Source organism: Ambystoma mexicanum, chromosome 2p (genome assembly GCF_040938575.1).
Source record: "Ambystoma mexicanum isolate Mex_15411 chromosome 2p, UKY_AmexF1_1, whole genome shotgun sequence".
Classification (NCBI taxonomy): Eukaryota; Metazoa; Chordata; class Amphibia; order Caudata; family Ambystomatidae; genus Ambystoma; species Ambystoma mexicanum.
Genome location: NC_090923.1, coordinates 1371242972 through 1371270637, shown reverse-complemented (window position 1 = coordinate 1371270637; position 27666 = coordinate 1371242972). Strand labels below are relative to the sequence as shown.

At 43.7% G+C, this 27666-nt stretch overlaps 1 protein-coding gene across 1 annotated transcript in view; it reads left to right on the top strand.

Moving 5' to 3' along the window:
• Positions 1–24529, top strand: part of NATD1 (N-acetyltransferase domain containing 1) — a 120045-nt gene extending 95516 nt beyond the window's left edge. Inside the window, exon 3 of the mRNA XM_069645765.1 lies at positions 23808–24529. Coding sequence (XP_069501866.1) covers positions 23808–23924 — 117 coding nt within the window. The 3' untranslated portion in view covers positions 23925–24529. The remainder of the gene's footprint in view (positions 1–23807) is intronic.
• The last annotated feature ends 3137 nt before the right edge of the window (positions 24530–27666 follow it).

The window sequence follows — 27666 nt, the reverse complement described above, 5'->3', positions numbered from 1 at the left end:
GCACCCAAGTGGCCTCAGGGATTATAACAAAAAAATATGATGCACTAACTAAACTGAGAAAAACTAAATATTTAGAGTCCTGCCAGTCGCCTCGAGCAATTATAGATCACCCTCCTCTCGATGAGTTGATAAAACTTGCTGAAGGTCATCACTCCCCTCACCTCTTAACACCTCAAGTCACTGACAGCCAAACTCCATCACATCCAGTAGTAAATAGCAAGAGTGAAATACCTGACGACACGCATGTATCAAGGCAAAACTTGAGACGAGAGATTGACCGCTATCTAGAGAGTCGAAATTTTGAACCTCCTAGGTTCCCTATTATAGTCAACGGACCTGCGAAAAGCACCGTTGCTAACACCATGATATCGTCAACGGAAACGCAGAGTATAGAATCAAAAAAGACTACTCTTAAACGAGTATCCTTTGCTGACTCAGAATTCTCGAGCGAGCATAACTTAGCACAGGATTCAGTAAATAACAGTACTGACAGACAAAAAGATATTGATGAAATAAAAGAGTCCATTGCACGCCTATGGATGCTAAACTCGAAATCGCAGCGCATGTCGCCACAAAAAAAATGATGATAATAATAAAAAATAAACGGTGTCACCAGAGGCCGATACAGACAAAGTCTGCGGTCCTAGCAGCGGCATATTAGACAAGCACATGAATATGTCATCAAAAAAGGCACAAGGCAAAATTGTAACAAGATATGCCTTGCTACTAGCGTGTCGTCAGGCCCATCAATACAATTTGAACCGCCAGAGTGTGCTTAACTTGTTCTCTGATATAACAACACTCAGAGACATCCAATCTCAAGATATTGACCAAATTGAATTCCAAAACAAAAATGACCTTGGTGTGGTACTTGTGTGGACGACCTCTCTGATTGTACATAATGCGATATGGGCAGCGCGAGAAGCTCTATTTGAAATGGGTTTTAAGCTTTCTCGATTTGATGATGTAAAATACCCCCTGAAGTCTTGTCTTAAAACATTGCAAAAATCACAACATCACATCTCAATCTATAATAACGGAGAGCGAAGAGAGTACCCACAAGAGCAAACCAAGATCACAAGAGTATAACTAGACCCAATCAAGGAGCAAGTATGTTTATCCATAGTCAGCTGGAATACCCGAGGCCACAGCCATTTGATTAATAACCCCAAGAGTATACTGCATGACTTTGACATCATCCTTTTACAGGAAACCTGGCTCACTACTACTCCAAGCTGGAATAACTTTGAAATGCTTCTGGAGCCGGCTATACGAGCAGACAAAGGCAGACCTATGTCTGGATTACTTACTGCTATTAACACACGAGCAAATTTACATATTACTGCACTACCGGCGATAAATCCATTGATTCAATGTGCTCTCATTGATGTTAACTCTTGCAAGATTGCATGTGTAAATGTGTATTGGAACCCTATGAGTATCGCAGTTGCCATGTTTTTCAAAAATCTTACATCTGGTCTTGAAAATATTATGTTGGGCAATGGCATTACACACATCATTCTGGCAGGAGATTTGAATCTACACCTACTACAAGGGAACTCTGCAAAAAAAAACGAACGGGCTGATCTTTGGACCAAGTTTGCGAAAGCATGGAATTTAATTATGCTAAATGGCACCAGTGCGGCTGATTCCCCACCTCTTGCGACGTGGCAGAGTAGAAATCACACTGCTATTATTGACTACATATTTGTCACCAGATGTCTCTTTGATCACATAACCGACTTTGCAGTTAAAACTTCTGAGTATAGTGACCATCAGCCACTCACATGCAACCTCATGTTAAATCTAGATATAAGTGCGCCAAGACAAACTCGCATCGGGTCAGCTAATATTAACAACTCCTTAAACCGGTTGAAATGGACTAAACAATCTTTAATATATAATCGTGATCATCTACAAATGTTTGAGAATGATAATTCCCAAGACAATAGCACAAATGATCTAGAACCGTTTCAGCTAATGCAGCTATATGCAACGCACCACAAGTCCCATGGGAAAAGAACTCGGGTGTCCGATAATGCAGTTCGCTTAAGGAAAGCACTGTTTCGCAAACAAAAGAGACAAATCCAACATCTAGCAGAAATAGATAAAGCCTCGAAACTGAGAACCATTAAAACTGCATACAGAAATTGGATGCGGGAGCATAAGATCACCAACTATCAAAAGAATGGTGAGCTAATGCTAAATCAAGTGCTGAGAAAGAACTCAGCACAAAGCTGGCAATTAATCAACTCAGTCACGTCAGCACCACAACTTGCCTCTCAGGTAAATGGGGTATTAGAAAATGACTGGGTATCTCATTTCTCAGGGATATATGCAGCTCCTTCCGGGTCTGGAGCACTAGACATGCCTTGCTCCAACTTTAAGCTTGATTTTGATGAAGACGATATTCGAAATCTCATCAAAAGTGCCAGCATGTCTCGTGCCCCAGGTCCGGACGGACTCTCGAACGCAGTAATAAAGGAAAATGTGGACGTGTGGACCTCCAAACCTTACACGCTATTTCGACTAATCATGCAACACCAAAATCTTGGTCCCACTCAATCATTGTTCAGATCTTCAAAAAGGGCAACAGACAAAATCCGATGAGCTATCGTCCAATAGCCTTGTTGGACGTCTCTGGTAAAATCTTTTGTAGATTAGTGCTACGCGATTTGAACGCCTGGTCTCTCGCAACCCAGCGTAGAGACCCTTTTCAATCCGGGTTTGTCTCAGGATTAGGAACCTCAATAAATCTCACAATCCTGAACGCATTAAAGATGTCCCATGCCTTACGAAGACAACCCCTGTATATCGCCTTCATCCATTTTCGCATGGCCTTCGATTCGGTAGACAGAAATCTACTTATCAGAAAACTGATAAAATATGATTGTCCCGAATCCCTAGTCAAGATCGTGAGTCTTCTTCACTCTAACACCTCTATACAGATCAAGCTGAATCTGGAAGGCGCCCTATCCAAACGGATAATGACAGCAAGAGGCCTAAAGCAAGGGTGCATTTTTGCATCCACTCTATTTAACTTGTTTCTGTTGGATTTAGCTGACGATTTTGCTTCAGTTCACTCAGACTCACCTAAACTAGGCAAACAAGTGATAGCATGGCTCCTCTATGCTGATGACTTAGTTCTAATTTCCCAGACGCCTTCTGGTTTACAAATTCTGTTAGACGTACTTGACCAATATGCTTCAAGATACAATCTTATTGTGAACCAAAAAAAAACTCAAGTTATCATTTTGGGTAAACCGAAAACGACCTTGCATAACAAATTTCACTGGACAATATCTAATTATAAACTGCAAGTGGTCTCGGAGTACAAATACTTGGGGACGAACTTCAATAACACAACATTCGATAATCCCTTTGAATTGTCGTTGCGAGCTAAATTATTAATGCTCACCTCGCAAGCAAGAATTGTTCATGCAAAATTCGGGAAATTCTCATGTGTCCCTCTCATGTCATTCTATCAGCAGAAAATTATACCCGTTATTACATATGGACTTTAATCTGTTTTACCCAAATCTGTTATATTCTGGGATCGCATTGAAGCAAAGTTCTGGAAAACAGTCTTAAATTTACCGAAAAGCACACCTAATATGCTTCTCGGATTTGAACTGGGGCTCGTATCAATCCAAGCCCAAATAACCTGGAAAATGTGCAGTCTGTTCAGAAAATGTATCATGGGAATATCGATGAGAAATGGCCTTGCAGTACTGGCCGATTATCTAACGTCTTCAGACCACACTTTCCCACTGCAATGGAGAAATCATACTATAAACGCTTTAGCTAAAGCAGACATCTCAATTGATCTTTTGGTAACAAATCCAAATAGAGCTAAAACTAAATTCCTTCAAATGGACTTTATTACAGTAGAAGATCAACACTATAGTGCAGGCTTGTTATGCAATTCTTGGTAAGGGAGGATAGCTCTGTGGCAGCGCATGAGTCTTGCAAGCAATACTACGCTGAGCAACACAGGTTCGAATTCCGGATCCACGCTTGAAACCGATCTTATGATTAAGCATGTTATAAATAACCTGCGCTTGCACAATCCGAATGTACAAGGCCTAGTAGGATAGTTCTGCCCCCTCTTTGCCTTGTTGCGCCTTGAGACACACATGTAAAGGCGCATAATAAATGACCAATAAAATAAATAAATATATAACAATTAAAAAACAGTGCAACACACAAGTGTTTAAATGCTGTATTTAGGGAGAGTGGGTCTATACTGTAATGTAGCAGTTGGTATACATGTGTTCCAATAGTGGCTATGAATCTTTGCAAGAACTTACCATCCTAATCAATGCTCACCATCCCAAGGCAGACATTAACCTCAATATGTGCATCATCGAAATAAATAAAAAAGAAATATGTGCATCATCATACACCATCTCTATGATGATGGCAGCATCTCCATCATCGCACACAATTTACTTCAGGTCTTCAAAATCGCCATTATCACACATTATTTGTCACACATTGTTTGCATGGAGGCCTTAACTTCCAATCATCAGATAACATCTATAACCATCACTATCACATGCAGTCCCTTCCTTGTCAGACCTATGACAAAGCCCTGGCTCTAGGGTTATCTAGGGGGGTGGTGAGGATTCCCTTTTCACCCTCACTGAGTCTCCAACAAGTAGTAGAGGATTAATTCACACAAGAATAATTGTCCAGAGATTCCATCTTCTCAAGACACATGCAACGTACAAGTCTTGTTACTCTGATCCAAATTGCTGAGCTCTGCATGGCTCTCATAACAAAGATGTCTACATATGGCATGCTTCAGGCTTATATAGTAATCAATTGAACTGAACATTCTTCTGCACTTTCTGCAACTAGCAACTGCTCCCCTCCACAACAAAGTAAACAGAAACACACTACAGTTTCTACTAACATCCGCACAGCAATCCTGCTTGCTCAAGGGGACATGTGCTCGGTTCTCTGCAATATATAGTTAATGAATGCCCAACTTGAAATCGGCACCATCCTCAAAAGTAGTCTTTTGTGATTTCTTAACATTGATGTACCCTCTGCTTCTTCATGGACCTGGTCTCTCAATAGCAGAAAAAACATGATGAGAAGTTTTGTCTGCCAATATATATCCAGACACTCGCTGTTAAAATCACCCAACACAATTACGGAAGGACCGTCCTCAGGGATAGCAGCTGTTACAATTTCAGATACATCATTCACAAACTTTACTTGACTGTTAGTTTCTGGATTAAAATACACATTCATATTCACACACCATCTATAAATTGAGCTCTGTACATCTCATCATTTTAATTTAACAGCTAATATATCCAACTGCTTTTTACTAAGCTTCTCCGTAGTGATACATGTCTGTATATTCAAAGCGCAAAGAAGCCTTCCATATGGATGACACTTCAGACTGCTGGAGGCCGGGGTAAAAACCGGGGTGAAACTATCTAAGATTGGTTCATCTAAAATCCATGTCTCTTGTAGAAAAATCAAATCTTGATTTGCCCACAAATCCTTTTTCTCAGACAAATGTGAAAAACCCTGTTTATTCCAAGAGAGTATCCTGAGGTTGCCTTTAGAGGTTTTACTTCAATTAATAAGCTGTCCGATCTTTGTATGCAAAGCATTGACTATCTGCGACCAGTCATAAGATACTGATCTCACATTAGTGATAGTGAAACTTGCAGTAGTATGAGGGAATCTCTCATTTACTGTTCTTCACATTTATTACCAAAGGTTTTCAATAAATAGGCTGAGAATTCCAGAGAGCTGCGCCCGAAGGACCAGCTTGTGCCACAATATCATAAGCCGCACTAATGTCATACCCCTTCTGATTAAAACGTTGTGATTCTGGCAAAATAAATCAATAATCATTACAGACGAGAAGCCCACATTTACCCTATCCACTCTTGCACTGTTGGAAAATTCAACACAGGCCATGTCCGATGACACAGTTGTTGCCAGTTTGGGTGATTCTCTCAGAGCTAAGATATATTGGGCCTCATTACGAGGTGGGCGGTAAGGGATTACCGGCACTGGTAAGGGCACCGGTGCCGGTAATCCCTTTCTGCCCTACTACGAGTTCCCTTTGCAGGTCCTCCCTTAACGCCTGTTTTTTCCAGGCGTTAAGGACGGGACCCGCAAAGGGACTCTGGAGCTAATAATGGTACCGCAATTTGCGGTACCGTTATTAGCGCCTTCCCCATTCCCATTGAGCCCTCTGGGGTCTCAATGGGAATGGGGAAGGGCCCTGGTGAATGGGGAATTACTGGTCCCGCCAACCTTGGAATGGACCGGTTATTGCTCCATTCACCAGGGCGGAGTCGGTACGAGTTTGGAGGCAGCCATGGTGCTAATAGCGCCATGGCTACCTCCAACCGCGTAATGAGGCCCATTGTCTATTGAGTGCATCGGGACCATTTAACTTGAACTTCCGTTCCACAACCAAATGGTATAAATCATCGACAGGTGCAGTAGTATTTTTGGTTTGTTTCTGATCCCTCCCGGATCTCCCACAGCACTAGTTGTAATCTTAGGCAAAATAAAAGGTATTTTGAAGTGTTATGAAAGAATTCCTGGGGCATCAATAGCACAGTATTCCAACTGTTTGGAATTTTGAGATCTTTTTTCCTCTAAGGTAAGAAAAATTGGGTAAAGATTATCCTTGGGGGAAACCACATTGAACGAAGGTTAAAAATAGGTTCTGTAAGTGCCAAACAAGACTCTCTGACCACTTTGACTCCCTCACAGCTATGACCATGTCTGAGGGGGTCAGGGTGAATTATAGTCTCATGACGAACCTTATTGGCCAACCCCCTATTTTCGTGAATTTCATCTGACCCGCTGAAATGTATAGTCAGTAGACAAGAGTTATTAGAGTCATTAGGTTCCGAAGTTGCTTTCGAGGCAGATGTAGCAGTTATATTATCATAAACAGGTATCAAATGTTTGTTTACTTTTGGCTTTAGTAGTCGTAGATGCCAAATCTTGGACATTACAAACTGGGTTCTCTGTATTTATGTTGCACTTAATTTTGAGAATACTAGCATCTACCTCGTTCAGTGTTATTACCTTTATTTCTTTCGGTGTCAAATTTGACTCGATATTCAAACCCCGGAAAAATGTCCTCAAGCTTTTCCTAGATTGTTTAGGAATATTCTTATGATTTTTAGAGACATAATTCAAGCTACTATATTGTGGATCCTCCTCTTCCCACCCTTCAGACTTCTGTAACCACCTGGGGCTGGAGGCCCAAGTGCTCAGGAGGTTTTGTTTATGGTTGAAACCTTGCTACCTGATACATTTATGGGGGTGGAATGTGATGACACTAGATAATTAGCTACCAATATCTTAAAGTGATCCGCCTTACCAACAACATACCCCATATGTTTAAATATGTCGGAATTAAAAATATTACATCTATTAATTGCCTCTTAGTATGCCTATGTTGGGGTACTTCTAACTTCTGCAACTTTGATCCAGTTGCAGTCATGTAGCCATCCAAGAAATTCATCTTTGTGCATAGTTTCTTCAGTGTAGATCGCACCTCACAGATTTCATATTGCAGTGTGTTATTGCACATCAATTAAATATAGTATTCTGGACAGCACTGGAAATTAAAACACATCCACAATACAAAAAAGGTAGCAGGCGCCCCTCTCCAAAAACAACACGGCATGATAACCTGTTCAGTGGTTTTTAACCACTTTGACAGTCTGCAGCCATCGTTTTTTGCTCACTGTACTTTTCACAAAGGAGGAATATCCACAATATGTTCTATTTGCGAATTGACAGGATCAGGGTGGGAGTCCTTTAACCTGGCAGGTTTCCCACCAATTACCTCCAGGGAGTCAGCCAATGCACTACCCACAGTTGTTGGCAAGTTGTATATCTGTCGATCCACCCCTTGCTCCTGCGCGATCTGCAAAGATTTGTTCAATAATAACAATAAGGATTCCAAAGAGTGGCGTGATTGTATTCTATGCCGTTTAAATCGAGGAAGAGGAAACTGCTCATGGGCCAAGAGACAGGCGCACTATTTTAGCTAATTCCTGGGAGATTATTTGATCCAAAATCGACATATCAGAAATTAGGTCTTTATCCAGACAATCAATCGAGTCCTCAGGATCAATGTGGTTCAGCGAGACCAAAGTCTGTAAAACAGCCAAAGAGCCCCCCACACTTAATGCTTGTGTCTCCACGGCCAAGAGGATCAAATAATCAAGAGTTTTGACCTGAGGGAAATATCACAGATCAAGGCTCGGAATGAGATGATCCTACCACCACCTGTGCCATTGTCTGTCTTGCAGAGCCCTCATGTGTCGATACCACTGACTGAAGGGCCACTTGCAGAAGTATTTGGAGCCACAGTTAGAAAAGTAGTTAACTTTTACTGTACTTTAAAGACTAAAAATCGCCCTTCATGGCCGTCATTGTTGGATTCTTTTTTTGCTTCACACTCCTTAGGTCATAAACCATTAAGGCTCCACTTATTAGAACAATAGAGTAAAATAGTCTGCGCTCAAAAGGGAATACCCGACTGGCTCAGGGGTCAGGCTCAGTCTGACTCCCCTGCCCTCTGATGCAACAGACTATACTGCCGTTTACGGCACCCACAAACTTGCAAAAACAACTTTCGGCATATGCTAATTGCAATTATTGCTTTAAACAAGTTATCAGTTGGTTGTAACTGGTAGAAATAGCCCATGCATAGACCAAACAGGAGACACCTCTATTAACTGTTCCCAATAAATAAATAAGTAGGCACTTGGAGACATTAGTACGATTTATGAACCAATGCACCTTAGTCCCTTGAGAAAAAAAAAAACCCACCTCCTTTATCGTTCCACGGGACCGCGAGACAACACTCCTAGCACGAGCACCAATGTGCACACAGAGACGATTATAAATGTTTTCTCTGTCTGGAGGCGGGCTCTTCTTCAATTCACCAATGAAATGAATAAGGTTAGTTGGCGAGCCAGTAGGAAGTAAGCTTTGTTTCCGTTGCCGTAGAAAATATGCTTTTTGATCGCCACAACATTATAAAAAGCAACCCAAAAGTGAAAGGGTTTGACCGACAGCAAGACAGCCCTCCTAGTGCAATCCCAATCCACCAATCATGCTACTGTCCTGTTTCCCATTTAGCAATGTATGTTGCATTTCAAATGTGAGTATGTACTTCATACTAGCAGTGGGTAAATACGGGAGTTCATGAAGGGTTGTAAGTTTATCTCAGTGGTGTGTACATAATTGAGTATTTGATACAGCTGTATTTCATAATCGTAGAATTCAATATGTGCCATATTTCAACAGTGGGCTTGCTTTTTGTTTGAGTATCTGGTAAGTACTAAATTACAGTAGTTGATATGCACAGTTTTATAGAAGTGGGTTTACCCTGTATGTCGGTGCTCCATGTTAACAATTGGCATATAGAACATATTGTGGATATTCCTCCTTTGTGAAAAGTACAGTGAGCAAAAAACGATGGCTGCAGACTGTCAAAGTGGTTAAAAACCACTGAACAGGTTATCATGCCGTGTATACCAGTGTGTGGATTCTGTATATGATCACGAACTGTACACTGCATTTCAGAAAAGCATGCGTTCTTCCACAGTGATCATGTACTGTATTGTAGCATAGTATGTGCTATATTTTTGCTATAAGAAAGTTTTGAATTTCATCAGATGTTGTATGTTATTACTATAGCAGTTAAACACAGGAATGTAGGATTGTTATGCAATTCCTTTCAACAGTGCTACACACGTGTGCTGAAAAACTTGATTTAGGCTGTGGGTGTATACTGTATTGTAGCAAGCAGTTGATGTACATGTGTTTCAGCAGTGAGTATGCATCTTTGTGGGAACTCAAAACTACAATCAACATACACCACGTCTAGGCAGGCCAACATTAAAGTATCATGACACACCATCTCTAGGAGCATCAACATTACTGTCACCACACAAGATTAATCTGGTCCTTCAATGTCACCATTATCATACATTATCTGTGTGAGGACCTTAACTTCCCTATCATCTATGTGGGCTCTTTACAATCACTGCCATCACAAACAGTTACTTCCTTGTAGCGCCAGTCCCCTGCCTGGCTCTGGGGACATCTGTTGAACCTCTCTGAGTATCCAGCACATAGTAAGGAATTCACACATTGATCAAAATAGACCCACCAGGCCTCATTACAAGTGTGGCGGTCTGGAAACAATGCTGCCGGTAAGCTTACCGGACACCTTTTTTCCGGACCTCCACACTACAAGTCTTCCTGCTGGGGCAGCTATACCTTGAAGGTCTGACCCTGCCAGGTGCAGTGACCCCGGCAGGCAGAGTTGCCATGGAAGTACCAGCACCACCAGCAACGTTGCCTGTGCTTCCGAGTGTCCATTCCCATGGAGTCCTGGTGGGACTCCATGGGAATGGGGACTTACAAGATCTGACGTCTGACTTCCCACTCCGCCAGGATTTGTAATGTCCCGGAGGCACCGGGAAACTAGGCGGCAGATCTTGTGTTACGAGGTCGGCAGCAACCCACCGTTCACACCGGCGGGTTACCGTCGATCTTGTAATGAGGCCCACTGTCTCTTTAAGACACTTTATCCCTGTAACCAACCATACTGTACAGGTTCCAGGCCCAAATACAGTGCCCCACTTGGGTCACAGAGACACATCAAAGATTTCGAAGTGAGGCACGCTGCAGGCTCCATAGACATCAGCTGAACAGAACATTCTTCACTCTCTGTGCCAAGCACCCATATAGGACAGGCGAGACAAACAGGCTCACCTATGTGTCAGGAACCAGCTCAGATTGTTGCAAGGCTCTAAAAACCATGAGAAGGCACTCCTAGAGCTCAAAATGATATGACACATCAAGGAAGTAAACACCCAGTGCAAGGGTTCCCATAAGGCAAGGTAGGAGCACTACTTGACACACCCCCTTCTAATGAATCTGTTTGGATCCCTCAGAGCTGCAGAGGAGAGAAGGGACAACACGGTGAGTAGAGAAAACTGGTATGGGACAGACACCACCTTTGCTTGGAATTTAGGAGAGAATAGTCACCTGAGATGTGTAGTTGGTTCAGCTCCACGTGCTGGATTTAGAAAGAGGTTCCCTGTAGGTCAGTTAATTCCATAGCCTGAGGGGGTATACTTCTGATGCAGAGAGGATCTCAATATCAGATGGGTCTGTGCCACAGACCACATGGGTAGGAGCTGAACATAATAGAAATAAACTCTAATTACCTAAAACATGTAATCAAGAATGCCTGGAAGACCATCTCTCAGTGAATGGCTTTGGCTTGAAATCACTGTTTTAGGAATGCCAATATCGGCACTGTGGCCTACGTGCCATCCTTCCATTCAAGGAAAGGACCTTGTGCCAGCAAGATGGACATCAGCATCCCTTTTCTGGAGAGGTACCCCTTCTCTCGTGTTCATGTGTGTTGTGAGAAACCTGAGGGTTTTCTCCCATACAAATCCCAGATATCCTTTATTCAGGTGGCCAGGGAAGGGCCATCACTTTTGAATCCTAACCCTGGGGGCGGACATGTGAGGGAGGATCACCTGGGTGAGGGATCCTTGGAAGAGGAGAATAGGGAACCCTTGGGTAAGACATGGAATGTTCCAACATATCGGAACACAAGGGCTATATATCCAGAGGTACTTATGGGATATGTTGGTGTACCCAATTTTAATCCTAAGAAAACCCTAAAATATGCTCCTTCGGAAGAGAAGAAACACCGGCCCAGAAAATCCACAAAACCCTATAGCCAACTGCACTATTCTAAACACTCATCCCCTCTTTTAAGGTCCCCCAATTATTATCCAGACCAAGAGGCTCATGTACTGATATCCTCTCCTCAGCCGAGTAAGGAAACAAATAAGACCAAGGGGTAGAAGATATGATTCCCCACAAATAAAGCATCCCCTTTTTTCCAATGACCCTCCACCCGACATTCCCTCCTATTACAACACTGCAGACTTTTTCCTTTGACAAAACTTTCCCGCTCTGCTAAAACATGGCAAAATCCAACGGAGGCACGTTTTCATTTCTATCAATGTCCCATTAACAAGGACACGTGAAGTCACACACTGGATACAGAGCGAACACACCAAAGAACTGTTAGCACACCACAGGTGTATAACAGAGGTGAGCCAGAGAAACAGAATAAGCGAGCTAGAGCCCAAGAAGGTTCATGAGTCGGAGTATGTGAGCACAGGAAAACTGGGATGCCCAGAAAATCTGACACCTGCTGGGGGAGAAGGGAGGGCCGAGAGGCTGAGAGCCTATGGTGCAAAAGGACTAACGAAAGTGTGGCGAGGGAGCTGTGTCTCCAAGGAGCCAGAAGGGGGTTAAGTGCAAAGCTGCTCTCCAGAGTGAAGTCTGTGGAAGGGTGTTCATTATCTTGGGGAAAAGAATCCGCCCGGGAGAGTTGGAGGGGCTGGCGAGGAGCCCTTCGTCTTCAGTCGATAAGACTGCAACAATGTTGTTAAATAAATCACAACTGGTGAGTTCAACGCCAAAGGGGAACCCGGTTGAGTATAGTGGCAAAGTGCGAGGTATAAAATGTTGCAAGTAGTACGATAATTACAAGAACGTGCGTAGGATGAGAAGCACGCTGAAAAGGAAAGCTTTGATTGTCCATTGTGAAAGTTGAAGAGGAGAGAAACAAAGTAGCAAACGTTCACATTTATGTTAACACATGTAGAAAGGAGCTCTAGTAAACAGAGACATTTTGTACAGGAGTAAAGTTCACAGAGAGAGCGAATATGGAAGCATGCTTGAGGGAAGAGGCACCCTGAGACCCCGTGAAAATTTGGTGGTGAATTGTAAAAGGTGCCGGCAGCACAATATTGAGAAAAGCTGAAGTTGAACTGTAAAAAGTTGCCAGGAGCATGCTGATGAAAGTTGAGATTTAACTGCAAAAAGGTGCCTGGGGCACAATGAAAAGGGAAAGCTGAGATCGCGGCCTAGCTATCGGAGTAGTCCCACACAGGGCCAAAAGTATTGTGTGTTCATCGAAGGTTTCTGATATGTTGAACTGCTGAATAACTGTGAGGAGAGCCAAGGTGCCAGAGTGGTCCCACCTGAGGCTGAGGAATACTGGGCGTTGTCTAAGGGCTCTGGCACACCAATACATAATCTTGTTGTGAACTGTGAGAGTCTTGTGAACTAATCACAAGTAGGAGACCTCCTGAGGAGAGGTGACAGAGGAATTGTTACCTAAAGGAACTTTGAACTTGTGCAACCAAAACTGTTTGAACTTGTAAAAAGAACTTGTGCAGTGCCTTTGAAAGCTGAGCAATGCATGCTGAATCCCAAGTTGCTGAAGACTTGGGGAAGGGATCTGTGGACCAGCTCCAGTACTATCCTAACCTTTTCTTTGAAGCAACCTTTTTATTTAGTCCAATCCCATGCACATTATTGTGTTAGAGAGTGTGAGGGCAAGCATAGTTTTCTTAGAGACATTTTTGTTTTGACTAACTTGAAAGACTTTGGACTTATATTTTTGATTGATGGTCGAGACTACTCCCATTATAGAGGAAGGGCAAGTTAGGCAGTCTCCAAACCGGTTTCATTATCAAATAAAGGTTTTCATAAACTTGAATCATTGTGTCTTTGTTTCTCTCATGAGACCATGCATGTCTCACATAGTGTAGATATCCATATGGGAAGGTGCTCCTAGATGTTCGCCTCAAGCATGACTGTACGTTATAGGCTCTGGCATAGTCACCCGGGATATAATACATGAATGACCACAAGGTCCTGACACTATGAACTCAGTTCGCAGACCAATAATGTAAACATACAAATGCTGCAATTCTCATCTGTGCAGCAAGCTTGTTTACTCCAGGGGCCCCAGACCTGGTTCCCTGTAACACAATGTTGCCACAACCTCACCAAAAAAAAATGGTACCATGCATTTATTGCCATTGATTTGCCCAGCCACTGTGAACCTGGTCGCTGGCCTCTGGAGAGCTGACACATTCAGGATGTCTGCAGGGTGGCAAAAAAAAGAGCGGGTTTGGAATTCAAAATGGGAATTTTGGAATATTCAAACTTGGCCCATTCTCTCAGTTCGCCCATTTGACTCATGTCAATCATTTAACAACAGCCAGTCACTGGGCTTCAGCCATTTACCTAGACAGATGAGCGCCCCTGGAAGATGGCAAGCTTAAGGAGAGCTGTCACAAAAAGCCAGTTAATCAGTCAGTGGGTGTGGGTGTTTGAAGAAGAGGATTGTGTTAGGTGGTTGTGGCAAATTGGCAAATATTGAAAAAAGCAGTGGGTAAAGTTGGAAAAATTGGAGAAGGAGAGAGAGAGAGGACAGGTCTAGCCATTAGCGGAGGAAAAAGAACCGCATGTGTGGCTGGAGGTGAAAAGCAGGCGGGGCTGAAGGTAAACAGCAACAGTTGGCTGGAGGTGAGCAGCAGGAGGTTGGGAGAGGTGTATGACATGAGATGCTAAAATGAACAAAAGTAAGCGATTGAAGATGAAAAGCAAGAGGTGGTTGGAGGTGAACAACATGAGGTGGAGGAAAGAGTTAGTGATCAGGAGGAGGCAGAAGTGAAACATTGGAGGAGGTAAGAAAGGCCCTAGGTACATAGCCTATGAAGGACTGAACCTATGAAGGACTGAGTGGGAGATCCTGACCTAAGGTAGGGAGTACAGGCAAAGCCCAGTCTGAAGGGGTTAAACCCATGGTGAAAGGAGGAATGAAAGCATGACACATTGATCAGGATGTAAAGGACAAACACAGGAGTAAAGAAGGTGAGCAGAAGAAAAAGGCTTGTCATCAGGGAGGTGCTCCAAACCAGCATTCCTTGACCACATCTGAGACACTCCATCTGTACCCCTTTCCTCAGGCAGAAATTACAGACAGACGATCAGAGAACAGAATTGCCTGCCAGCAGAATGGGTAGCCCTGTTAAAGCCGGTTGAGTAAACAATGGGATTGGCCCGTGTAGGCGAAGAAGTGTGCAGGGAAAATCTTAAGCCTGAGACTGCGATACAAGAGATTTAACTTTTATGCGGTTTTCCTTACATTTTGGTTGTGTAAATAAACTTTGTTTGACTCAAGTTGTAGGTGCTATCTCTTTGTGCATAATCCTTGGCTACATAACAGACATTTGACATCACTAATATGACATAGTATATCTATTTTGAAAATGTAACTAACATTAAACAAGTGCTGTAAAGATGTGGTGTACAAGCTGTAGTAGAGATGGTATGCTTGCCAATTTGATGATAGTGGATCATTGAATCTTGATTTCGACTACATTGTTCTCTTGTTCCTGTCGTTATGCACCTCACCTCTGGTGACACAAAACTCCTCATCTCTCACAAAATCTCTTTTGGAGGTTTAACATCAAGATAATCACAAGATATCAATGCAGAGAAATCTCTATTTATTTTACTATCTTGAAAACACCATGTTTGCAGTGGTCGAAGTGCACGAAAAGAAGTAGTGGAACTATGTTCCCTACTGGACTGGACCGCTCCACACAGACCCCATCGCCATGCAGAATAAAAACCCCACGAAACATGTGCCTGCTCTTTAAGAAAGCATCCTGTGCAGTGCACTGAAAGGCCAAGTTTCAAATTCTTCCTACACTTTATTTTAAAACGAAACCGTTCCGGAACGATTTCTTTTTAAAATAAAAGTATAGGAACGGTAAAATGTAATTAAAATAAGTATAGGAGCACTGCTCCCGACCACTTCGACCACTGCATGTTTGCAATGATTTTGATATTACCATTATCACACACTATTAATTTGAGAACCTGATCACAATTACCATCACACATCATCTCTGAGGGGCTTCAATATCACAGACGATGATAGTGGGGATTTTAATGTCATTATTACTGCATACAATTTCTCTGGGGACCTCAACATTGTAATTTTCACACACACTGACTATGTGAGGGCAGACACACCATCACTGTGGGGATTTCAACATCCTTACTACCAAACAACATCTCTGTTGGGACTGGAATATAATCACGTCAAAAAGCATCATCACTCCCGTCCATACACACACAATTATATGGCGACATTGATGTCCTATTTATAACACACGAGCTTTAAGGGAGAATGTATAATCATCATTATCAAACAGCATCACTGTGGGGACTTTAATCTTATTCTCACACACCATCTTTGTGAGAACCGGAAAATCAGTAGCATGACACATAACCTCTATTGGGTCTATAACATCACCAACATTACACACCAAATCTGTGGGGACATTAATATAATGATCCCACACCATGTCTGTGGGAAATATAACATGTACTTCACACAACATCTCTGTGAGGACCTGCACATTAGTATCATGACATACAATATATATATTGGTACTTCAGCATCACCAACATCAAACACCATCTCTTTGGGGACTTTAACATCAAGATAATCACACACTATCGCTCTCGGGACTTTAATATTATTATTATCACAAACCAACACTGTGGGGACTTTAAGGTTATTATTAACACACACCAGCTCTGTGGGGACTGTAACATAATTATCACAAACCATCATTCCCCAGGAGGATAGTTCAGCGGCAATGTGTTCACCTTGGAAGCAAGACGACATGAAGCAACACAGGTTCGATCCCCGGGTCCGCACTTAGAAACCTCTAGGTATTTAAGCGCATTATAAATACGCAACCAAGACAAAAAAAACAATTACGCAACTAAAAAACAAACAATTCCTGTAACAGCGCCTCGATGCCCGCGGGCTGTGTGAGCGCTTTAAAAATGCAAAAATAAAAAAATAACTTATGAGGATCTGGATATGATTATCATGACATACAATCTGTTTTGGTACTTCACCATCACCAACATCAAACACCCTATCTCTGGGTACTTTATCTTTATGTTAATCACTGACCATCTCTGTGTGGTTTATAAAACAACATAGGTATAGGGTCTTTAACATGATTATTCATACACACCATCTCTGTGAGGAACTAAAACCAGTATCAAGGCATACAATCTCTAGTGGGACTTCGACATCACCAGCATCAAACACCATTCAAATGGGGACTTTGACATCAAGATAATCACACATCATCTCTCTGGGGACTTTAATATCATTATTATCACACACCATCTCTCTGGGGACTTTAACATCAAGATAATCACACACTATCTCTCTGGGGACTTTAATATCATCAATGTCACATACCATCTCTGTGGGGACTTTAACCGTCAAGATAATCACACACCATCTCTCTGGGGACTTTAACATTAAGATCATCACACACTAGCCCTCATTACAGGGTTGCCAGTTAAACCCGCCGGTAGGCGGCAGGTTGCCGGCAACCCTGTAACACAGTTTCTGTCGCCTGGCATCCCGGTGCCCCTGGGATATCATAGCAAGTGGCGGAACAGTACATCCCCATTCCTGTGGAGTCTGATAGGACTCCTCGGGAATTGGGACAGTGAAGCACTGGCACTGTGGCTAATGCTGCTGGTACTTCAGTGAGAACCATGCCGCTAGGGGCCTGAAAACCCAGCAGGTCAGGCCTGCCGGGAGTTCTGTGGCCCCTAACGGCATTCTCATAGATTGTCGGTATCGAAAGGGTGCCGGTACATTGCTATTGGTACCCTTATTTCCGGACCACCAAACTTATAATGAAGCCCACTATGTCTCTGGGGATGTTAATATCATTATTATCACATTCCATCACCGTGGGGACTTCAAAGTTATTAATAACACACACCATCTCTCTGGGGACCTTAACACCAAGATAATCACACACCATCTCTCTGGGGACCTTAACACCAAGATAATCACACACTATCTCTCTGGGGACTTTCATATCATTATTATCACATACCATCTCTGTGAGGACTTTAAAGTTCTTATTAACACACACCAGCTCTGTGGGGACTTTAACATAATGATCACACACCATCATTGTGAGGATCTGGATATGATTATCATGACATACAATCTCTTTTAGTACTTCACCATCACCAACATCAAACACCATATCTCTGGGTACTTTTTCATTATGTTAATCACACACCATCTCTGTGTGGTTTACACAACAACATAGGTATAGGGTCTTTAACATGATTATTCATACACACCATCTCTGTGAGGACCTGAAACCAGTATCCAGACATACAATCTCTAGTGTGACTTCAACATCACCGACTTCAAACAACATTTCAATGAGGACTATAACATCTTTGTCATCAGACCAATCATAGAGAGTAGATGTGTTTCGGTGGACAAGATGGTGACTGTAAAACAATGACACTTGTATTCAAATCACTGCTTCCTCACTTGACCACAGTGTGTGATCCCGAGCCATTCACCTAATCATTCTGTGCTCCATTTCTCTTTTCTGACACATTTGGAGTGTTTTAAAATATGGTAGAATTACAGATTGAGCACGTTTTTAAGTGAACTTCTTATGGAAAATACAACACCATTACCATCCATCTATTGTGCATTCCTCTGGTACGGGCAGGTACTCATATATAGAAATAGAACAAAGTATTTTACAGAGATCTATGAAACAAACATTTAGATTTTTGCATAGTGAAACATTCAATTCCAAATAAGAAGTCCTCACAAGGATGGTAACACGCGTTCAGGTCCCCACAGTGATGGTACCGTACACGCGATTTAAAAATTAGCATATTTGCACATTTGAAGCTGGATCCAATATTATAATATTTTTCTGAATATATTTCTGCTGTTAGCATATTTTTAAAACATTGGGAAAGGTTAGTCCCCACAAGGTAGGTATCCACACATAGTCCCCACAAGGTGGGGGGGGGACTGGGGGGTGGGGAGGTGGGGGTGTAGGTGTGTAGGTGTGTAGGTGTGTAGGTGTGTGTAGGTGTGTGTGTAGGAGTCCAGGAGTCCAGTTGGGTCTCCTGGCAGTGCAGCTCTTCTGCATTTTGGTTGTGGTGAACAGAGGCCCTTGGGATACCCTTATGGCACTCATGGGTGGGGGTAGAACTCTGTACCCCCTAGTGTATGTTTTTGAGCACCTGTGTGTGGCCCAGAGAGCAGGGTATGGGCTGGTGGAGGCGCCATGCTGTATTTGACAGGTGCTCTGAGTATCCTCCATTTTGGGATACCCAGGCCCTGCCATAGGAATCAATGGTTTCCTGATAGAAGTCACGATGGCCCCTGCAGCCTCTTTGTTTCTATTACCTGTTACCTTGTTTTCCCAACGTCCTGGAAAGCCCTGACACTGTTCCTTCACCTGATTGGCTGTTGGAAGAACCATATGTGGTATTGTGGGGGTAGTCCAGGCCAAACTGGCTGGAGCCTTCCCAGTGATTGTATGTTATGGGTACACCCTTGGGGTGGGACCTGGGTGAATGGAGTGTGTGACCAATATGCATTCCATGTTATGAGTGTCTGGTTTATGTGCGTGTTACACAATGAATGAGATAGCCCTGCCTCAAACTGACATGAATGCAGTGTGGTGTGCTGAAAGGCTGGATGCTTGCCCCAATCCACATTCCTTGTTATGGGTGTCTGGGTGGACGTGAATGGCCTGAAAGCACTGTGAGCCTGATTGCCTGCCTGCATGAATGCCCTTCTGTCTGATTGGCTAACTGAGCTTGGCTCAGCAGTGTGAATGAGGGACAGAAGTGTATATGTGTGACCTCTTACTTCCCAATTTGTTCAGAAGCAGAAGTTGAAACTTGAAGCTGCTTATCCTTGAAGCCCAGCTGGAAGAGGATTTTTCTGCTGCTTTCCGTTGATGAAATCTAAAAGCTGTCGAGTCTGTCAAGGACTGATCCAAGAAGGGACCTGGCTAGCAGGCCTCTACACGAGCTTCGAGGGAACATCGTGCAGAAGCCGATCTTCATCGAGACACCCTGGAAGCCAGTCCCGAAAGGCTGGTGGCCGGAGACGGGGTCTGCCCTCCAGTGGTGTCACCAGGGTGGGGCCAGAGGGGGCTGGGCCCCTCCTCTGAAATCCTGTGCCCCCACTTAGGCCCCCCCCCTAAAGTGGCATACTGAGCGGGGAAGCAGGGAGGGCAAGCTGGCCCTCGGAGGCTCTTTTGAGAGCCAGAACAGGATATTTGTTAGTGGGACTCCTCTCCAGCAGGCACCTGAATGAGGGTGCTCTACGGGAAAGGTATCTTGCTGGCAGGACAATGTGTGCTGAACATGCTCATTATCCTGGCAGCAGGACACCTTACAGTTTCCAAATGGGAGAGGTGTCCTGCTGCCAGGACAATGTCCTGGCATCAGAGGGGCTTTCACGTTGCTCTGTGTCAACAGAGCAGTTCAATGTGAGCCATTAGGCACTAATGGGAGGGTTATGAAGGAGGGGAGGGGACTATTAGCAGGGACGTTTGTTCCTTTAGAAATGTGAGTGGGAGGGACTGGTCAGACATGAGGCTGCATAATGTTGCATGCTTTATGAAATTACTATGGCTTTAAAATCCAAGGGGGATTTGTTAGGCTCACATTTAATCTACATGATACTTTTGTGACTTTGCATGCAGGATGGGGGAGAATAAAACTAAAGCCATGCTCTTATTGCTCAACGTATTTCTATGACAATGTATATAGTTGGTTTACTAGTTTATTATGTAATGTATTTAAGCACATCAAATGCAAAGCAAAACCTTAATGAATAGATCAACTTAACCTGGGAAAATGTGCTAAATTGCTTAAATTGTCCACATCCCGGTTTCACCAATTAACCAAAGTGTGTGATCCTGGGCAAATCGGTTAATCGCACCATGTCTTATCTGCAACTCTGTAAGTGATTCAATTCATAGCTTATGTTAATATATCGTGCTGTTATTTAAAAAAAAAGCTTAATGACTATAGACTTGCTCCATATATAATAATTGCACCACAAAGTTATTTGCCATGTGGCTTATTTATGGCAACTTATTCTAAAGACTGATGATGCTCCTTGCGAAGTCCTTTTCTGTGAAGTCATTTCTGTTGGTGCAATCCATATGTAAATTAGGAAGTTTGCATGTATTTTGACCCAGAGTGCATGGATAGAGCTCTAATAGAGGACTTTCCTGCATTTGTATTGACTCTAGAGTTTTCTGTTGTGTTAAAATGCCATCTGCCACTAATGTTACCAAAAAAAGTATATTGGGGCAGGGTTGGGTGGTTTGGGGGCACGAATGAGACGTATGGCATTGCACGCACTGCACATTTGGGGTGAAAAGTAGCCAGACTTTTTTTTTTGTGGCTCCTCTGCTTCCCCCCTCCCTCCCACTCTCGCTATGCTGAATACTCCCCTGCCCCCTACCTGGGCTAATCTCTGCCGTACTGCCTGGCATCTGCCCGCACGGCACACACAAGGCCGCATTGCTGTCGCCTGGCCTGGCCCGGCCCAGCTACGGGCTAGGCAAATGCAGTGAAGAACGCACCGTAAAGGTGCACACAGGACACAGGACAGGGGCACAGGGGTGAGGGTCAGCAGTCGGGTCTAGAGCTTGCCATTGCTACTGCATGCATGCCCAGGCATGTGCAGCTGGATGAAAATTCAAGCCCAGCCCTGCCTGAGGGAGTGAGGGCACAGTGAAAAAATACTCCAATTTGAATTTTAGCAATCAGGCTGGCCTGGCCGCCGATTGTTAAAACCTAAATTGGGGTCTTGTCGGGTAGCTTGCCCCTGACAAGGGTGTCCTGGCCGAGCCCCCAGCTTTGCTGAGGGAAGCCAGGGGCTCTGTGATCTAATCTGCTGTCTTCCTTTGCCCACCCGTCACTTGAGAGTTTGCAGGATTTTTGCTCAGCCTGTTTCTTTCTTCTGGCCTGAAAGGGGGACAGTGTCCTCGAGATATCAGAGTGGCCTCATCTCTGCAAAAGACACTGCAAAGGATCATATCTTGTTGCTGGTTGACAGCTGTTATAGCGCGCACACACACTGACGCAAACTTAGCTGCTCTAATTCACATGCCCGCTCTGGATCTCCTCAGTGCTCTTGCTACATTTGCACTATATAATGTCCACTCCAAGGCACTGCTGAGAAAGGCACCCACACCCCCAATTGTGATCTGCACAGACCTTCCAGAAAAGCACCCGTAGACCGATGCGAGATGCACAAAAAGGCATTCCGAACTATAGTTATTAATGGCACACTTGTGAAAGGCCACCTACAGCAGATGCGATCAGGACACAATATTATCACTGTATCATTTCAAAGTGCATAAAATGGCAGGTGTCCATTACCAGCCAATGACAACAGGCAACATCAGAACAAATTGTCCATGAAGGCCGAAACCAGGAGTGAACTTAACTGGTGCGGTGTGTGTGCTGGGCGATATATCGAGTTTGGGAGATATACCAATATATATTTCAATATTGATATAGGATGAGACAATATGATTAGCATCAAGATATATACAACAGAATTGTTTGCTGTATAAATGCACGATTTGTACCTCCTGTAGTCCTCTTTGGACTACTTTGTCTGTGTCAATTTTGAAAAAGCATACACGTTGCCCTTTTATAGGCGCCCCCCTATTTTTGTCTGTGGGCCCCCTCTGTGCCCCCACCCCAATAATTTGATTCCTAGAGACGCCACTGCCAACCTCTCGCCTCCTAGTGTACAGCTCCCACGTTCACATGCATACACCCAAGCCCTTAACTTACATTCGCAGCTACTTTACCAAATCTCGTCAACGTCATTATTCTTGCTTCGACACCCTGTGTGCACTGAGTGATGTGTGAAGTTTTACGTTGTCATCCTATTGCTGAGTGTGCTTCAATGAGAGTTGAGGCATAACTTCTGCACATTGTTATTGTTTTAGCTCTGCCATTTTCTAAAGCTGCCAAGCTTCTCTCCTCCAGTGATCTTTGACCAGTTTGTAAACATGCAAGCTCAGATCGCATCTTTTCTCAAATCAGTTCGATGTGACCTCTAGATGACGCGCCCTTCTTTGACCGTCCACTACAGCGCTTCCTCTTGGCACGTGGAGACTCCCTCTAGTCCAAACACAGCGGATCGAATGCTATACTTTATCCCTTGCTTTACCCCTTTAACCTTTTCCCCCCTACAATGGCTTGGCTTTTACTGGCCGTCGTCTTTCAGTTTAAGTTCGTTATAATGCCTTCATTGATTTTCAGAGGAATCGATTGTCTCCATTTTACCAGTGCGGCAGATTCACCTGGCTGGTAGTTTGGAATGCTCTTTAGTACCTGAGGCAGTGTCTCCGTGGAGTTCCTATGTCGTTTACATTGTGGAGGCTTCTTAGAAAAACGGTTGTGTGTGAAAATCTCACTGGAAAAAATCACGTGTCCGAAAAAGCTGCCTTTAAAAAGGCACTTTTGAACCACCCGCAACAAACCCATGCTCCTATACTGCTCCCCTAACATAAAATGTAACCCTAACCCCCAAACTTATAGGTGTGTAAAAGTGCGTTTTCTTTCGGCGACACCTTGATTCCTCCTCATTTTTGAAAACATTGGCAAGCACGCTTTTGACTGTTTATGAATTTTGATAATCTTGCTGTTGCATTATTAATGTTGTGTGGTATTATAACGAAGTCTTTTGGGGTACTACTTTAATTTTTAAAAGATGGTATCAAATTGATTTGTGTGCCACTGTTAAAGCAACTATATAGGATAATTCAGTGTTTTTTGTTTCGTTTATGTGTTAATTTTTTTTTTAAACCATTGTTTATATTCCTTTTAAATGTGTATGCCTATTGGGTATCTGAAGTATAGCACTTTAAACAGGTGTTAAGATATCTGTGATTTTATTCTAACTTACCATTCTTCTTCTTCTTCTTCTTCTTCTTGTTTTACTTAAAATACTTCTTTTTGCTTCACAGGCAGCCATGGATTTTGTGGTGGAAGAAGACCTGAAGGCGCACCTCACTTGTTGGTACATTCAAAAGTTTGTGAAGGAGAACCCACTGCCACAATATCTAGAACATTTACAACCTTGATACTGGGAACCCTTCCGAGCCAAACGCCCCCAGCGCCAGCAAGGAGCGCGACTTCTGGACGCTCCAGAAAAGATGCGTTTGGTCTCAGGAAGGAAACAAAGACTTGCGTTTTACTATTTAAATGTGCCACAAATGTACCCATACATGGTCAGCTATACCCAGGGGCAATGGGTGACCACCATCTGACTAACAGTATCTGGACATTTCAGGATTTGGCAAGAACTGTCAAGTTGCCACATGGGCATGGAAAGATACTCTCTCCTTTATTGGACACATGGGCTTCCACGTGGCACATTTGTTGCATTGTACTATGGGTTATTTACCCCTTCCAAGATATCGTCTCACTTGGCTCATCTGTTACTAGCAACTCTTCTTCACAGCTCAGTTGCTGTGTGTTTGGATGCCCCCCCCTGTGCGTCTCACGGTGAATTGAGGGGATTTCTAATTATGGTACTGGTGCCTGTTCAATTTGAGCAATCTAAGAGGTTGTCTGGTTACCAAGAAGGGTCAGGAGGGGGGGGGATATTTTGGTGCTAATGACCCTGGCTGCAAAATAGGTTTCCATGACTTTTACCCGTTCATTAAAGTGACCATATTTTCAAGGACCTGGACACACTGCATTTGCTCTATATTAGGGTTGCTCTATACAGCCAAATCCCTTTTTGTTTCAAGCCTATTGAATTTTTTTGGGGGGCTGGGGGGCTGGTGGCGGTGTAGCTCTCCTATTCTGATAACATTTTCAGTGAACAAATATATATGAGCCAAGCTTCCATTTACTCGGGCATTTCAAAGGTACTATCCATTTTTCTTGGAGGGGGCAGGGGTTGGCATAGAAAGCAATGATGCATACTGAACGATGTGTAAAGAAAGCACTGTGCTATAAACACCTTTTTTCTTTTTTAGATTTCAAACTCAGGTTACCATTATGTAAATTATATACACCGAACATTTTCTCAAATGTTTCCATTTATTGTAAGGGGGGTGTGATTGATATATATTTCTTTTTTAAATATTTTTTTTATGAGGCTTGTGGAATCTGCTAAGATCACATGATATGCATAGGCCGACATCTAGTGGGAGCTGCAGAGTATTACAGCTGTTTTTGAAACTTGAAAAGGGACGTCGACAGGGTGTGCCAGTAATACTATCCCTAGTGTCACATCCACTGTACCCATGGTCCCTCAGATTGTTTTTTTTTTCGCCATCATCGTTGGACACTATAACGCAGAGTTCCGTTCTGGCTAACGCCATTGCTTAAAAATGTAATTGGGGCTAATTACTCTTTCTGTTCTTTATATTGCTGGTCTTTGATGATCTTCGATGACGGTTTTAAGGACAAATGTCATCGGTCAAAGAACTTTCCTCAACGGCACCCCTTCATCCTTGGAAGGCCGTATCGGGCCTCGGCCCAGACAGTAGGGAGAGTGGGGGGGGGGGGGGGTTGGCCATATCTCAGGCTACTAAAATAATCCATATTGCCCCTTCCCCCTATTTTCCTCCAAGCTGCTTTTCCAACCAATTATGGCAAATACACCTTTTTAAATGATGCCCCAGTTGCAAATTCCCTGGAAGGACAAGCACCTGGTGTGCAACCTTTGTTTACCGAGGGACCACGACAAGGGCCACTGTAGAGCTTGTCAGCTTTTCAAATCCAAGAACCTAAAGGACCGAAATTGGGCCCACCACGCCATGCAGGCCGAGGCAGCCATGGACGTGGAGACAGCATTCACCGGCGGCAGCATCAGCGTCTTTTGGGACGAAGAAGATGATGGGGAGCCTTCTGATTCCCACATGCCAGCCCCTGACCCCATCAGACAGGCCGGCGGGAGTAGCACACACAAGTTATCCCACACAAAGCACATACCCAGAGGCCAGAAGTTGATGGTAACACGGCCGCACAAGGCATCGAGGGGTAGGTCCACTAGCTCCTTGTTCTCTGGGCATTTGAGATCCCGTTTGCCCCACAACAGGCCCCCAAAGTTGTGAGACAAATCTGACATGGACGCTGTGTCCAATACAGCAGCCGAAAACGGCTCTCCCGTCCACTGAAATTCGACAGTCTTCATTAACGTCGAAATTGGCAAAAAACACGCAGACCTAGAAAATTTTGCATCTGGTGCAAAAACCTGTCCCTCAGACACTTCTTAAAGGGAGACCTTTGAAAAAAACACACTTCAAAGAGTCACCATTCCCATAGGGAGAAAGAGAGTACACTTCATAAAGTGAAAGCGAGTGTTTCCCAGGGGGAAGAGTACTATGGCTGCAGCTATGAAACACAAAAAGCAGCCTACTCCAGAATTACGTCCCACTCCTGTGACTATACCAAGTTCCTCACAATGGTCTGCTGAAGATATTGACAGAGTGATGAGATGCATATCTTTTATGGCAGATTTATTTTGGGAGAAAAATCCCCAAGCAATAGAAAGCATACAAAATACACCACCTCCTCACAACCCCCAGCAAAAAAAGGGCACATCCAGATTCCCTTCAAGTCACCCCTCAGCAAGGCCCTGACCAATTTGATCTCTGTGATCCCAATACAGACTCTGAGGAGCTAGATACCCTAGGGGAGATAGATCATTACCATGAAGAAGATTTTTACATTTTACCCTCTACAGATCATGTAGACCTGCTGGTCGCAGACTCACCGGTGGACAACCAACTACAATTTAATGACATGCAAATGAAAGCAGCAGAGCAGTTCCAAATTCAAACTCAGGACAAGGATTTTGTAGAGGACACATTGGGGGACAAACGGGCTGTAACCCAATTTATACCCATTCTACAGTCAATAAAGAGAAGGATTTAACCCTTTCTAGAAACACCAAATCAAATGTGTGCGGTAAACCCGCGCATTAAGAAAATGTTCTGCCCTGCACCCACAGACCCCCTTTACGTCAGGGGGAAATTAAAACCAGATTCACTTTGTAGTTGCCACGACAAGGAAAAGGGCGGGAACACCTCTGGCTTCATCAGAAGCACTCCCCCCTATAAAGAGAGCAAGAAGATTACACTCTCGGGAGAAAAGTGGCCACCTCAGTGGCTTTTCAAACAAGAATTGCCAACAATACCACTTTGTTGGCAAGTTTCAACTGCAACAAGTGGGAGGTGATTGCAACTTTAATGGCCTCAGCCCCAGAACCTCTAAGGTTCGAGCTGTCCCTCGCAGTAGTGGACGGAAAGGCGGTGCCTAACTGCATCCTAAAAAATAACTTGGCTGCAGCAGATAGTGCTGGTAGAATCATAGCAGAAGGGACACTCGTAAAACTCCATGCATGGCTGCACCAATCAGGTTTTAAATTAGAAATGCAGGCGACACTCCTCAATATGCCTATCGAACATAATGTCCTGTTTGAAAAGCGGTTGAGAATGCGTTAAAGAGTATGACACTCTTAAGTCTTTAGGCTAACTCACCAATAAACCATCAGGCCAAAGAGGCGGTAACCATTTTCGTCGCTTCAGGGGACAAAACTCGCATGGGGGTTCTGGATAAAGCCAAAATCAGGGCTCATCCTGGGGTTCCAATCAAGGACAAGCCTCTCAAGGCTTCCAAAGGGGCCAGCGTAGATCTCGTGGCCGGGGGAGGCCCTCCACTTCCAGAGGTGGAGCAACACCTCCAAAACAATGGCCACCGGCTTCAGGTCACCTCCCATGCTTCTCCAGTAGGAGGGCGTATAACACACTTCACCCACCCATGGGAGGAAATCGCCTCGGACAAGTGGGGCCTTTTAACTGTGGCTGG